Consider the following 15,280-nt stretch of genomic DNA (forward strand, 5'->3'; position numbering starts at 1 on the left):
AGAAGTAGGGTCCCCTGCACCCAGAGCACCAAACCCCCCTCTGCCCCCACGCTTAGTGCTAGGCTTCATCATGCCTGCCTGCCCCCCTCCCCGCCCCAATCTGCCTGCCTTTGGAGACTGTTGCCAATTGCATCTGCTCATCACTATTCCCCAGCTGGGACCTGCAGCTGGTGGCATCATCAGGGGGACTCCTGCCCCCACCAGACTGGCTGCTTCCCTCCTCTTGTCTTTGTTTATTTTTCCTGGGTTATTCTCACTGTTTTTTTTTTCTTTCCCCTTCTCAGTTTCCAACTGTCTCAACACATCTCATTGTCCTAATTTTCTGTGGGCTTTGACTTATGTTAATATGCAATTTGTTTAGTGCTTTACATATAATAATTTGTCTAGTGCTTTACATATTGTTCTGCCACCCCTTTCATATCTCTTCCCTCACAGGCTCTGTTTCAGCCTCCCTCCCTAGTCTTTACCATGAGGGCCAGATAGCACTGATATTTGCTCTCACATTCAGATCTGATCAGTGGCTTCCTTTGTTTCTATCTTGGGGTTTCCCCTCACCATTTCTGACTTTTCTGTCTCTCCCCTGTCTCCTCTATTGAGCTCCCTGCACCTTGAGGCTGAGGTCTCCCTCCACCTCATCAGCTGGCAGCTCATGCTTCAGGTAACTCTCAGATAATCATTCTGGCAGGAGACCTGATTAACTTTCTCTTCTCGTCTGCAGATTAATCTTGCTCTTAGAGTACAAGCCCTAAGCTCTGGCATACCCCATTCCCCACTAAGATAAGAGCCAGGCAGCCAGCTCTTCCCAGGTGGGGAGGGCTTACAGCTGTTTTGTTGGGGACTCTGTCCTGAGTTGGGGGTGTAGGGGTTCAAGTTCTGGCTAGCTTTCCCTGACACAGGCTGCTACCACCTTTGACTTCTCAGAATTAGGCTCCTGACTGATGGAGTGGGGGTGCTGACCAGACCCTGGCGGCCCCCGCTCTCCTCTGCCTCATCTTCCTGCTCCCAGGGCCCAAATTGTCGTCACTTTCCCAGTGAAGTGTCTGGTCATTTTCAGAAGCAATTTCAGGAGAATACGCAGCTGCTCTCTCTAGCCTGCACTTCCTTTCCCAGGGCTGAGGCACTGTCAGCGCTCTGGGCTGTGGGAGGAGGGAGGGCTGGGCCCCTAGTCCCCCTCCTGTGCTCCTCCAGCAGGCCTGTGACAGATGCTGGCTTGATTCTCTCAATCACTCTCTCTCTCTCTCTCTCTTCCTCCCACCCTCCCTCCTTCCCTCCTCTTTCCAGTCTCTCTCTCTGCCTGTCACTTTTTTTGAAGTCCAGTTGTGTGTCTTCATACCCTTCCCCCACACCCCCAAGCCTACAGCCTTCAGTTTCCACATTTGTGTTAGGAGGACTTGAATCAGTTCCATGACCATGGAAGACACTGGGGTTCTTCTGCCTGACCCTTACCCCAGCCCAACATTCTCAGGGGCTCTCACCCTCTTCAAAAGGCCATTCCAGCATCTGACAGCTCACTCCATCTCCATGAAGTCCACCTGGCGCATCCTATCTTCTGTCCAGGTCCTGACTGACAGGCACTTGCTCTTTGGGTGGCCTCCAGCCTCTCCTGGTGGCTGGTCTTGCTCTTCACTGGACTTCAGGACACCCAGGGTCACCTAGGATCTTCCCATCCCTCCAGGACCCCGAGAAGGCCCTCAAGTTGTACCCCAGTATGCACACAGTAGACATTTTCCCCTCATTCTGTGTGTACCTCTTCCTGATTCACCCTCAATCCACCCCCATGTATAGAGGAGGAGCTGGGCATTGGGGAGCACTTGTAGAGGACCTGCACTCCTGGGCCCCACCTTTTTATGCAGATCTTGCTCAACTACAAAGTGTTCAAGGGAAGAAACTCTTGAGTGCTCAGTGACTGAAACACCTCTTTTACATACTATTTGCATAGCACATGTGGGCAAAAGGAAGCCCAACCTATGCTAGCTCTCCAGAGCATCTGTATTTCCCCTCTAATTTAGGTTAGCACCAGCTCTTTCAAGTCTTTGCTAATCTCAGAGATTAAGGGGCAATAGGTTCTCCTGCCATTCCCATGCGCCCTCATCCCTGGCTCCTGCTGTCCTCTGTGAGCCATTTCATTATCAAAGAACATTATTCATGCTGGACCTTTGCAGAATCCTACTCTCCTGCTGCTGGGGGATGGGGGAACTGGTGCTTGGGCTGGAGGCAGCAGACCTGATGCAGAAATGAGACTCAAGAGACTTTAGGTCTCAGCCTTCAATCTGATACATTCCCCACTTCTGTATCCCAGACTCCCTCTCGTCTGTGGAGCTCAGACTTCCTTTTTTGGATTGGTGAGAATGGAAGAAGCAGGTGAGCAGTTTCAAAGTCAGAAACCCAAAGCAATTGAGCCTCCCAAAGGTGTGGACTAGTCATACTACCCACATGACTCCCACTTCTACCCACCAGATGTTCCCAAACCTGGGTCCTGGCCCATTCTGGCCCATGCGACTTGAACTCTAAGGTAAGTCACTAGGTAATGGGAAGCTTTATCAAGGTCTATCATACAATAGAGGGGACTTGAGAGCCAGCAGCTGTCTTCACCCAGGGAAAGAATAAGGGGGCCCTGGACAGCTGGAGTGACTTGTCTCAGTGTGGCCCATGCCCTGGGTGGGTGGGTGGTGGTGTGGACCGGGGGACAAACATTTCAGTAGCCCTGGAGAGGCTCCCTCTGTGGAGGATCCACGCTAGGTTCAGATTTCCCTTTCATGTTTTACAATCATTTATCATTTAAAAATATTTTATTTATGTATTGGATAGAGACAGAGAGAAATTGAGAGGGGCAGGGGAGACAGGGAGAGAGAATGAAAGACACCTGCAGCCCTGTTTTACTACTTGTGAAGCTTTTCCCCTGCAGGTAGGGACCAGGGCCTTGAACTTGGGTTCTTGAGCACTGTAATGTGTGTGCCTAACCAGGTGCACTACCACCTGGTCCCTACATTTATTTATTTATTTATTTATTTATTTATTTTACCAGAGCACTGCTCAGCTCTGGCTTACGGTGGTGTCATCTAGGACCTCAGAGCCTCAGGTATGCAAGTCTTTTAAATTAACCACTTGCTATGCTATCCCCTTGGCCCTATAAATAAATTTTTGTTGAGCACCTATTACATGCCAGAAAAGACTATGATCCAGCAGCAAACAAAACAGATAGAAGTTTTTGTCCTTGTGCTATTTACACACTGGTGGAGGTGGGGTAGGGCAGCCAGACTACAGGTTGAATATTAAGTATTTTAGATGTAATAAGTGTGCATAGAAAAGAAACAGGAGAAGGGTTGTGGAGTAAGACGTGGTAGTGATTGGGTGTAGAGGGTCTGTGGAGCAAGTGTGCAAAGTGTTGCAGCACCCCCTCCACTCTCCAGATGTAGAAGATACAAGACTCCAAACCTCCACTTGGAGGAGAGAGTGCCCCCTCCAAGCTGTTTCCTTACTGAAAAAAACCCACACCAGTGCAGTGAAAAGAGAGATATCAGGACAGAGGGGGGATGTTGTTTTTGACGCTATTCTCTAGGAACTGTATGTCTTAGAGTCTAGTGACCGAGCTGTTCAAGCTTCAAGCTTCCTCATAAAGAAAATATTCTATTTCCTACTCACATCTAGTAGGGGTGAAAAGCTAATGGACTGTTCAGTGGTGAAGCAACTTGCAAATGTGCCAAGCCTGTACCCAGTATGCTTTTTTTTTCTAGTGTGGCACCAGGGAATGGGTAGAGGGCCTTTTGCATGTGCTATACAGCTTAAGCAATCTTCCTGGTCCAATATGTATTTTTACTTCATAGGCTTATAAGCTGGGCAGGGCAGGAGAGAGGAAGAGACACTATAGCACCATCTGTGGTACTTCCCTGGTGCTTCATGACATGCCCATGTTGTGCTGGGGCTCACACCCAGGATTTGTGCAAGGCAAAGTGAACGTCTGAGCAAGGAGCAAGGATCAAGAAGCTCTGTGTCAGCATCACACTGACTGGTGTGGAAATTATATGATGGATCATATAAAACATCATTCTTTCAGCTTAGGATGTGGTGCAGTTGGCCAGAGTTATGTTCTGGGTCTCTCTCTCTCTTCTCTACTCTCCCCATCTTGTGTAAATTAATAAATAATAATAAAAACCAAAACAGTGTTCTTTTAGCAAGCCAGGATCCGGGCTGTTGGAAAGTGTACTAGATAACTCCAGCTTACTGCCGTGTGTGTGTGTGTGTGTGTGTGTGTGTGTGTGTGTGTGTGTGTGTGTGTGTGATATAGAGATAGATAGATAGATAGATAGATAGATAGATAGATAGATAGGTAGATAGATAGATAGATAGAGAGAGATCTTCAGTCTGTTTCCTCCCTCCCCCACCCCTCCAGCCACCCTGGGATTGGTGACTCTCAGTCCCTCCCCTTGGCTCCCCCAGACCCTCCCAGAGCCTTTATCAAGGAGCTGGGCTGGGAGTTGCAGCCACATTCCCAGTCCCCTCCACTTCCCTTTCTCTCCTCACAGCAGCACCTGGAGTGTGAGGAGTGGGCAGAGCCCCAGCCAGACCAGACACTCCCTCTAGACACAGAGCTGCTCCACAGGTAGGCTGGACTGGTGCTGCCACCAGAGGACAGGGGATAAAGGAGGTGACAGCCTTCCATGGATGCTGGGAGGGGAAGTGGGGGGGCAGCAGGTGGCACAGCATGAGTTGAGAGCTGCCAGTGCTTGGCACCTGTGTGGGTGATGACTAATTTTTCTGTGCTAGAAAGTTTCTGTCTAAGTCTTGGGGTTACACAGAGCTGGGAAATAGTATTAGGATCCCTGCTTCAGTCAAGGGAGGGAGGGAGGGAGGACCTGTGTGTGTCCTGTGGAGCTAGCACCTTTCATGGGAATTCCTGGCATTGTTATCCCCCTTGGTGGGTATCTGACATGGAGCAGGGGAATTGAGCCTTAGGGACAGAGAAGGAGCTCTCTCAGGGTGGAGCCAGACTCCTGGGCTTGATCCTTGTGGCTCCTGGATCCCCTCCCCTCCCTCCCAGGCACGATGCGGAGCGCCCTGCTGCTGGCAGTCCTCCTGGCCTTCTGTCTGGTGTGGAGCTTCGGGGCTGTCTGTGAGGAGACACTGGAGCAGGTGGTGCCCAGCAGGGACCACAGCAAGGTGAGGTACCCCTGCTGGCTAGAGGCCAGCTGCCTGTCCCAACAGCTGGATGAGGAAGGCAGGGCAGGCAGATCAGGAAATACCTGGGCTCTCCATCAGAGAGGTGGAGTTCTAGCCTCTCTGTCTCACCTACTGGATCAGTCCATTTGCTCATGAAAACCTGTTCTTTGATTGACTGGTGACTGGAGGTTCCCAAGGGGATAGGGTTAGATGGGAGGGTGGGGTTCTCTGAGGTCCAGGTCAGGCCTGTCCTTTGCAGGAGCAGAGCCTCTCTACTCCCTAGACAGTGGAAATTGCAGTTCGCACATCTCTCCCGATGGCTGTTGTGTGCTAATGTGTGTGTGTGTTCTGTTCTCAAATTTCATATAATTTTCCTCATGCTCTGCCCATCTACCCTGCAGGAACCTCAGGCATCCCTCAGATGGCACCCCTTTTCCTTCTTTCCTCTCCCTTGACACACTTTGCTTAGTCAGGAGCGGAGAAAAAAACATACAAACACAAAACAGGTTGGGCCCCACCTTCCAGAGTTCCTCTTCAAGAAGCTATAGGAGTTGTCAGGATAGGAGTGCAGGGAGGAAGTCTTTTCAAGGGTTTGAAATGACAGCAATTACACTGGCATAAATGCTTTTAAGATGATTATAGGTGGAACGTGTTATAAATTCAGTATGTGAAGTCTAACTGCCTCTTTGGCTCAGATCTGTTTAGCATTTCACTCCAGGAGGTGGGCAAGATATTTGAACAATAGGGAGCACGGCTGCCAGGAACGCTGTGCGCTGGGTGGGGAGAGAGGCCCAGTCTCTGTCCATGGTGAGGTGGCCCAGAGCACCATAAGCAGCAGGTGCAGATCCAAAAGGCCAGAACCAGCTCAAAAAAGCACATGGTGGAGGGGGGGGGGGTATCGGAAATAGCTCACCTGATAGAGTGCACACTTCATCATGCTCAGGGATCTGGGTTTGAGCCCCTTGTTACCATATAGGAGCACCTGCATGGCAGGGGCAGGGGGTGGAGGTAAGCTTCACCAGTGGTGGAACACTGTATGGTGTCTTTCCTTCTCTTACTGTCTCTCTCCTTCTGTCTTTAAAAAAAAAAAAATTACATTGGAAATAGTAGGAACATGCTGATTCAGAGCTCCAGCAATAACCCTGAAGGCAAAAATCAATGAATGAATGAAACAATCAGTCAGTCATAGAGTGAGTGCCAAGTATCCGCTGGATCATGCTGGGACTCCAAAGTTCCAGCCTAGGATATTCAAAGAGACCTGACAATCTGTTCTTTTGAGACAAACTTATTTCAAGACCCTGCCCCTTTCTGGGTTAATGAAAGAGAAAGAGGGCCATCTTACTCCTGCTCCTCATAGATTTGCTAGGAAGAGGGCCAAGTGGGTGGGGAGAGACCAGGAGAGATGTGTGTATGGGCAGCTGGGTGGGAGTGTGTGTGTGTGTGTGTGTGTGTGTGTGTGTGTGTGTGTGTGTGTGTGTGTGTGTGTGTTGCATCCCGTGTGAAGGAGCTATTGTGTTCACGGTGGTCAGGATATTTGAGCAATGGAGAGAGGGGTGCTGCTGACAGTCAAAGGGGGACTCCCCACCCGTGATCCTTGTTGTTGTCTTTGAAACAGGAGCTCACTGGGTTTGTGGTGTGTGTGCGTGTATGCCCACCAACTGGCCTCAGTACTCAAGTTGTTAGTAAAAAAAAATCACCAAGGGGGCCTAGTGGTGGCACACGTGGTAGAGCACACATGTTACAGTGCACAAAGACCCGGGTTTGAGCCTCCAGTCCCCACCTGCAAGGGGAGTGCTTTGCAACTGGTGAAGCAGTGTTGCAGGTGTCTCTCTGTCTCTCCCTGTCACCCTTTCCCTCTCGATTTCTGGCTTTCTCTATCCAGTAAATAAAATAAAGATAATTTTTAAAAAATCACCAAGATAATATGAGCTCTGTCTTAGAACCAGGCCCCAAATCTGGGATTCAGTTGTGGGAGGAGAGATCTAAATCCAGTATAGAAAAGGGAGAGGGAGGGAAAACCAGAGCTTTTTCTTCCTTGGGGAGGAAAAAGAAAGAGTCAGAAGCAATGGGAAACATAGGATGAATAATAGTAATTGAGTCATGGGGGGGGTAGGAAGGGTCCTCAAGGCTGCAGGGGTACCCCTCCTGCCTAGTCCCACCTGGACCCAAGACTCATAACACACTTCTAACTCAGTCACAGAGTGCAGGCAGAAGACACTTGCTGTTTGATGGGCCCTTCTTGGGAAGGGAGAGTCCATGACTCACTGAGGGGGCAAGCAGTTCCTTGGGCAGTCTGGCTCCTATGTGCCCGTGGGGAAACGAACCCATATTCCTCACTGAGTGGTGGCAGGGGCAGGAGAGGGCCCTGAGGGGCAGTTTCCTTTGAGTCATGAGATTATGTGACTCATTGTCCCACTGTTTCTGGGATCATCTGAGCTTGAGCATTGACAGTCCCAGGTCCCAGGAGGGTGCTTGGTCTGGGTGAACCAGGACAGTTGGCCAGTCTACAGGGAGGCCCAGAATACTTCTTTACTGGCTCTCAAGCCTTGCTGTGATGGTAACCACCCAGGGCCTAGCCAAGATGTGGATTCTGTCACAGTGAGTCTGGGGTCAGTTGTTCTTTCTTTCTTTCTCTTTCTCTTTCTCTTTCTCTTTCTCATTCTCTCTCTCTTTCTTTCTCTCTCTCTCTCTATGTCTATTTCTCTCTCTCTCTTTCTTTCTCTCTCTCTCATTTTTCATTTAAAGATTTATTTATGAGTGAGAGGGAGGAAGAGACCCAAAGCATCACTGTACAAACACAGCGTGAGGGACAGAACTCAGGACCTCACACTTAGGAGTCCAATGTTTTACCCACTGCATCACCTCCAAGCCTTCAAGATAATGTATTTCTAACAGCGCCAGTAGTGGCACTGCTGGTCCACAGGCCACACTTTGAGAGCCCACATCTCTTTCCCATCAGAGAAATCCTGAAAATAGTATGATGTCAGGTTCAGTTGTGATGGCCTCCAGAAGAGGTTGTTTCTTGATGTGAAGAGAGCTGGTGGTGCTGATAGCCTGCTGCCCCACACCTCTTTGCTTCTCCCTTAGAAGGACTTGGATCTCTACCATCTGCCTCCGTCATTGCTCCGAAGACTCTACGAGGGCCGCTCAGCGTCTCTGGATGGATTGCTCAAAGTACTGAGCAAGGCCAGCATGGGTAGGAAGCAGCCCCGGGGAGAGAAGGGTTGGGGGGCTGAGTTCTGAAAACTAAACAGGCCCAAGAGATCCCTTCAGGCAGGAGGGAGATCTCTCTTAGTGACCCACTTACAGGTGTGGTCTGAACCCCCTGTAGGCTTCTTAGATTCTCTGCCAATTTACAGACTTGCTCCTGCTTTCACAGGTGCTAAGGAACCCTCACTCCCCCAGAAGCGTGAGTAGCCTCTTCTTCCACCGTTTCTGATGCTCACTTGCCCAGAGTAACCGGGGTAGAGGACACAGGGGCTATTTAGCTGACCCTATCCCAGCTGGTGCAAACCATGTGCCCATCCCAGCCATTCAGCCAGCCTTTCCTAGGAGCAAGAGGCCACTAGGAATGTGGAGGAAAGAAGTGGAAGGGCTGTGGCAGAGACCAACTGGGCACGGGGAACTGGAAGCAGCTCCTGGTGATTCTAAGTCAGGCATCTGCTGGGGCAGAGAAATCTTGGACTAACTCAGGAGGGTGGGGGAAATATGTGTGGAGAGGTTTAGGTGGTACCCGCTTGTTACCTTCGGGGAGCTAAGTTGTAGCAAGATAAAAACACAGACCTGGGGCAGGACAGTGGTGCACCTGGTAGAACAAACATGCTAACATGCGTAAGGCCCCAGATTCAAGCCCCTGGTCCACCCACTATAGGGCAGCAGCTTCATGAATGGTCATGTAGTGCTACAGGGGTCTCTCTTTCTCTCTCCACCTCTATCTTCCCCGTCCCTTTCAATTTCCTTCAGTATTCTTCCAAATGACAGACCCAAATCCCAATTTCATTTTACATTTATTTGAATGCTCAGTTCTAGCTTGTGGTGGTGCCAGGGATTGAAGCTGGGACCTCAGAGTCTCAGGCATGAAAGTCTTTTGCATAACCATTACACTATCTCCCCAATCCTGAAACTAATCTCCACTTGAAATAATAGGGGGATGTGCACCACCTCTCCCTCACTGTTGACAATGGTGACCTTTTTCCTACAGGTGACATGCATGACTTCTTTGTGGGACTCATGGGCAAGAGGACTCTTCAGCCAGGTAGGCGTGTGTGGAGGGGCAAGGAAAAGGTTTAGAATTCTGGCAAAGGTATGATGAAGTCAAGCACCTCAGACTTGTCACCAGAGGGGAACACAGGGCTTTTTCCTTAGATGTAGTGAGGAGCCCTCAGCCCGTCTATTCCAGTTCAACCACCCGTGGAGGCAGAGTAGGGAGCCTGTTAGAAGACAGTCCTCCTGGAGCTGGGAGAAGGCAGGTCACCTACTTCCTCCCCAGCTCCCAAATTAAATGTGTCACTTCTTTCCAGCTCCCTTCCCAGTGCTGCTCTTCACAGTCAGCCCTTCTCTGGTGGATTACATAAAGGACACACCCCCTAACCTCTCTGTTTAATTTATCTCAGACACTCCTGTGGGTGTGAACCAGGAGAATGTCCCCAGCTTTGGGAACCTCAAGTATCCCCCCAATGCGGAATGAGGTAAGGATTTTTGGCTAGAGAGAAAAGTGTGTGTGTGTGTGTGTGTGTGTGTGTGTATGTGTTTTTTCTGGACAAGCATTTCTTCTATAAATTTGTCTTAAATGCACTGCCAGTGCCCAGGATTCAAATGGCCAAACACACTGACAGAGGTGCAGTCATCCTGAATCCCAGTTGACTACTGAGCAGGAACGAGTGATAGAAAATGAAGAAGTAGAGATTTCCCCTGGGGCTTCTCTGAAGAGCAACTTCTGTTGTTTTTACTCTGTTGTCTCATGTTCCCTGTGCAAAAGACACAGGGGTCATTCAGTTCAGAGACGAAGTGTTTTGCTTCTGGGACAGGCTGAACTATTCAGATTATTCTGAAATTTAGATTACTGGGTCCAGTGTTTAGTTCTACCTAAGGGTGATTCAGGAAGAAATTCAAGGAACTTGGAATCTCATGGTAAAGAACTGCAGGCTGTAGTTTAGCCCTCTGTGTGGGGGGACAAACATGACCATGGCCAGCCTTTGAATTACAGATCTTCTGCTCACTATCTGTGCCCCATTGATCAGATTATATAACCCCTCTGCAGCTCAGTTTCCTCATCAGGAAAATGGAGGTGAGGACATTATCTCACAGGGCTGTGGTTTTGAGAAGTGAGTGAAAGTAAAGTGTTAGAAGCAGAGCCTGACACAAAGCAGTCATGTCAGCTCTGTGGTGACTGCAGCAGTCTAAGAGGTATGAGGGATGTTTTAGTATTCTCCTGGTTTTTTCAGAGATGTTGGGGCTGGACTTCTGGTCTCGGTAGGCTAATGGCTCTCACACAGGGTGTGTGAATGTCAGACACCCCAGAGAAATGTCTAGTCAGAACACAACACCTGCCGTCAGAACCTATCTTCCCACGCACAATAGCCATCCAGCTAATGGTTTTCTTTGCACTGGCTTCCAAAGAAAGGTGTGTGTGTAGGTGGGGGTGAGGGAGTTGGGGGATGATGAAGATGGATGGGGGAGCCTCCATGACCACCAGGAGGTTCCTGGCCCTCCCGATGTCACTGCTATCCCATACTCATTGGTCTCAATGGAGACCCAAGGCCAAGAGCTAGCTCTCAATGAAACCGTCTGTGCTCAGCTCCAGGGGCCCCTAGCTAAGGTCTGGCCCCCCATTCAGTGTTGGGTGAGAGGGCATAAAGAGCCATAATAACCGTAACTCGCTGATTACATGGTACTCACCGTATCATTTTGCTCCCATTAGGTGGTTATTTCAGTGCTGCCGACCGCCAGATAATTATATAGGCAGCTATATCTGGATGACATCTTCTCCCCCAGAGTTATGCATTGGCCATAAAGATAATTACAGTGCAATTTTGCCATAGTATTTTATACAAGTAGCAGAAGCAACTGCATTGTGGAAATCTACTTTTAATGCTTGCTGGTGAATCTAGGCTCTTCCAGAGGGACCAGGCCCATTATTACAGCCTTTATAATCTCACCGCTGATAGAGCATTTTCAATTCGTTAGGTGCCCAGAAGAATAGGACATAAGGTCCCTGGGGGCTGGCATTTAATGGCAATCAGACGAGATGGATCAACACAAATTCTTGTGTCATTATTTCATTCATGTGAAATTGCTGCTGAAGAAGGAAGTGATTCCTGGGTCTGGTCTTCTCTGGGAATTTTCTGGAAAAAAGGGGGAGCAACTGCATGAGCCTGGGGAGGTGGGCTCCAGAGTACACTGGGCAGTGTGTATACCTGGCTCAGGGGATACCTGAATGATGTGAATTTTGTTGCTATAGCTTTCTGTGCATACAGGTGTTTTTTCTCTTTTTTCTTTCTTTTTTAGATTTATTTGTACTTTCTGCATCTAACCCACTGCACAACCACCTGGCCCAATCAATTTATTTGATAATGAGAAAGAGAGAAAGGCCACTATATCATTCTGGCTTATGTGGTGCTGGGGATTGATCTTAGGACCTCAGGCTTTCAAGTGCAATGATGTACCTACCCACTGTGTCACCTCCCAGGCCTAGCAAACAAGTGTCTATAAGAAACACAGCTGAGAAGGTCTGAGCACCTGCAGCTAGTAGAGTGCAGTTCTCTGGTTCAAAGATTCAGAAGAGTGTGGTCCAGGAGGTGGTACAGTGGATAAAGCATTGGATTTTCAAGCATGAGGTCCCGAGTTCAATCCCTGGCAGCACACGTACCAGAGTAATGTGTGGCTATTTCTTTCTCTCCTTCTGTTTTCATGAATAAATAAATAAAATCTTTTAAAAACAAACAAACAAACAGAAAAAAAACAACAAAGGTTCAGAAAAGCTAACAGTTAAGATTTTGTCATTCTCTCGGATAGATTCCCGCCCCTACACCCCTCACTTCCCCAGTGGGTGGTTGGTGGGCCTCTAAAGACAGCAACATGACTTTATGTTCTTGGTTCTCAGCACTCTGTCAGGACACCTGGGCTGCACCATGAAGACACCTGCTGCTCTACCCAACCGTGGCACATGCGCCCCATTCACCCCTTCTGCGTTCTCATAACTCTGAGCGCTGTGATGCCGCCCTATCTCTCTACCCTACCCTGATGTAGAAACTGCACATCCAGAAACTCCAACTCCAACTGGCACTCACTACAGATCACCATCGCGTTTCTGTATTGTCTTAAATAAAAAATACAAGGTCTCACTCTGCTATGCCTCAACAATAAAGGACTTTTATCTATGACCTAGAATGTTGTTTTTGCTTGGTTGATGTTGGGTTTTTCTCATCCTTGACCCTTCCAATTACATCATACACACAAGGATAAAACACATACATGTGTCATGTGTGAACAAGAGTATCTTTATCTGTATATTTATAAATTTCATGGTCCCTTAGGAAATTAGTATCAGAAGCTATAGTGATTAAGAGGATAGTTAATGAATTTGAAAGATAATTTCTATCACTCAAAGATATCGCAGACCCACTTCACATAAAGAATAAAAAGATACCCTGAATATTTCTCACATGGGACTGGGAGACCTCAATTCCCAAGCAATGGAGAAGGAATCTGGGCACCAAGGCCATGTAAAGATGCAGGCAGAGAAGAGGGTTTGTCTATAGCACTGGACCATTTTTATAGAACATGGATCCTGTGACTAGCCCTGGGGTTGCTTGGTGATGCCTCTATAATAGGGGACAGTCCATCTGGACTGGGTTTCAACCAGTAGCACTAGATCCTGCTAGAAGGAGGCACAGATAGGAGCATCCCTACAAAAACTAAGAAAGGAGGAAGCAGGTATCTTCTGGTGTTAATTCAATCACTGTAATTATACAGGGATGACATTTGTCTTGGATTCTTCTCCAATACAACTGTTACCAGACTCTGTAGCACTGATCTAGAAGTATATGTTAGTCACTTAAGGGAGGTGTGTGTGTGTGTATGTGTGTGTGTGTGTGTGTGTGTGTACGTATCTTTGGTGAATCTGACATGACATGAGGGGGAGTTCTGTACCTCTAATGGAACAACCCGGAAACCCTTGGACTCTCCATCTTAACTTGGTGCAGAGTCCATAGTCATGCCCTTGAACCGCCCTCATACAAAGTCATAGGCAAGGCAGGATTTTGGCTACAGACCCAGAAGCCACTTCCTACAGCTCCTCCACTCAGTGAAAATTCTCTTCCCAGAAGGCAATGGGGTGACTTTGGACTTGCTTTAAGGTGGGACTAGGAGTCCTAAGTGTCAAAGAATGCCACCACCTCACATTTAAAATCTTTCTCCAGTGAGTCATCCCCTTTCTCTATATGGTTTTATTTATTTTTACTTTTAGGATTTAAAAAATATTTTTGATGACAGAAAACCCAGAGAAAGCACTGCTCCTTCACATATGGTACCAAAGACCCAAACTGGAGCATCTACTCACCAAATCATTTCCCCACCCCTCTGAGGTTTGCAAGTGGGGTAGCTTTTATACAGTCTGGGCAATGTATTTACAGAATCTAGAGCAGCTTCTGCTCAGACTCCAAGGCCACCACTGGTCTCACATGAAAATAATCCACATTCTGGGGCTGAGTGTGTATGCTGAGAGGACTTGGTGTTTTGCCAAGTGGAAGCATAAATGCAGAAAGGTTGCTCTCTGGTGGGACTGATAAAAATTGCAATACTGGGGTTAAGGAAAGATGAATACAATTTTAAGATCCAATTCCTGTGTTTGTACTTGGGGAACAGGCGATACAATCTTGGCCCTCTCCTTCCTGTTGTAAAGAGGCTGATGCCAAGGAGACTTCGTTAACAAAACTTTGAATTACTGGCCTTTCCTTCTCCATTTAATGCTCTGCCCTGTGCTCCCTGTGTTTGCCTGAGAGAGAGATTTAGAGACTTCAGTATAAATGGCATAAACTTAAAAAAAATTCATTAGACCTCTACCTGCGGGTGGGGGGGGGGACGGGGGAGAATCTTCACTAGTGGTAAAATGATGCTACACATGTCTCTCTCCCTGTCCTTCCCCTCTCAATTTCTCTCTGTTGTATAAAATAAATAAATAAATATAAAAAGTGTTGACGTTAAAAAAAAAAAAAAGCTTGATTAGACCTGAGAGTTCCACTTGAAACAGAGAGTTAGATATCAAAGCATCACGCCATTATATACGGTGCAAGGGGTCAAATCTGAAGCCCCAGCTTCCAGTGTGTAAGTCCAGCGCTCTACTAGTTTAGCCCTCTCCCCAACTGCAATAGCATAAACTTTAACCTATGCCCTAGGAGTGTTGTCAGCATTTGAAACAATTTATTGCAGTCAATACTCCAAAGATGGCTAAGGCAGCTGGTTAGAAAGAGTAAACAGACCCACGAAGCTTCATAACTCTAGAGAAAGTGCTGGAGGTTTGCTCTATTGGTCATGTGGGAGTTCAAGAGGAAATAAATCCCCTTTCCCACTGGGCTGTCAGGTCAGGTGAGTAATCATAATAGCATTAGATAAGTTACAAAAGGAAAACTCAATGTGATAACACATGTATGAAACATTCAGATAGCTGTAAAACCTAAGGCAAATGGGTAGGCCAGGGATATAACCACAGATCCTGTGTTAGGAGACCTGGAGCATCAAGGACAGAGAAGGCGACTTCAGGTGACAAGAAGGTGTGAGTCAGCTTTTACTCACAGCAGAGATGAATTTCTCAGATAGGGAAGACATGTCTACTGGTAAACTTTTGCCTATATTGACCCCCAAACTGTATTCTTCTAAGTAACAGATGGGGGGGGGGGGGCAATGATTGCTTGTTCAATTAGGAAAAGGGCAAAAGACTAAGAGAAGGACTAGAGATTCTGCTCAGCCTCCAGGGCCATCACTGCTCTCACATTAAAATAATCCACATTCTAGGGCTGGTGGCGGTGCACCCAGTAGAGAATACTTGTTACAATGTGCAAGACCCAGGGCTCAAGCCCCCAACTCCGACCTGCAGGAGGAAGCTTCATGAATATTGAAGTAGGGT

At 47.9% G+C, this 15,280-nt stretch overlaps 1 protein-coding gene across 2 annotated transcripts; it reads left to right on the top strand.

Moving 5' to 3' along the window:
- The first annotated feature begins 4,474 nt into the window (after nt 1-4,474).
- TAC3 (tachykinin precursor 3) lies at nt 4,475-12,539 on the top strand. Of its 2 annotated transcripts, none has more exons than XM_007534972.2 (7): nt 4,475-4,600; nt 5,039-5,157; nt 8,245-8,353; nt 8,537-8,566; nt 9,359-9,412; nt 9,771-9,845; nt 12,260-12,539. In XM_007534972.2, the coding sequence occupies exons 2-6, from the start codon at nt 5,044-5,046 to the stop codon at nt 9,842-9,844; spliced, it is 381 nt and encodes a 126-aa protein (XP_007535034.1). In that variant the 5' UTR covers nt 4,475-4,600; nt 5,039-5,043; the 3' UTR covers nt 9,845; nt 12,260-12,539. The 2 variants fall into 2 exon arrangements, with proteins under 2 accessions (XP_007535034.1, XP_016048841.1); XM_016193355.2 differs by having other exon boundaries at nt 8,248-8,353.
- Nucleotides 12,540-15,280: the final 2,741 nt, after the last annotated feature.

Source organism: Erinaceus europaeus, chromosome 7 (assembly GCF_950295315.1).
Source record: "Erinaceus europaeus chromosome 7, mEriEur2.1, whole genome shotgun sequence".
Lineage (NCBI taxonomy): Eukaryota > Metazoa > Chordata > Mammalia > Eulipotyphla > Erinaceidae > Erinaceus > Erinaceus europaeus.

What these genes read in the sequence shown, in the direction of transcription:
- TAC3 (XM_007534972.2), top strand. Translation starts at nt 5,044, where the DNA reads ATGCGGAGCGCCCTGCTGCTGGCAGTCCTCCTGGCCTTCTGTCTGGTG. An exon ending in CCAGCAGGGACCACAGCAAG is followed by an intron (nt 5,158 to 8,244) that starts GTGAGGTACCCC and finishes CTTCTCCCTTAG; the next exon opens with AAGGACTTGGATCTCTACCA. An exon ending in CAAGAGGACTCTTCAGCCAG is followed by an intron (nt 9,413 to 9,770) that starts GTAGGCGTGTGT and finishes AATTTATCTCAG; the next exon opens with ACACTCCTGTGGGTGTGAAC.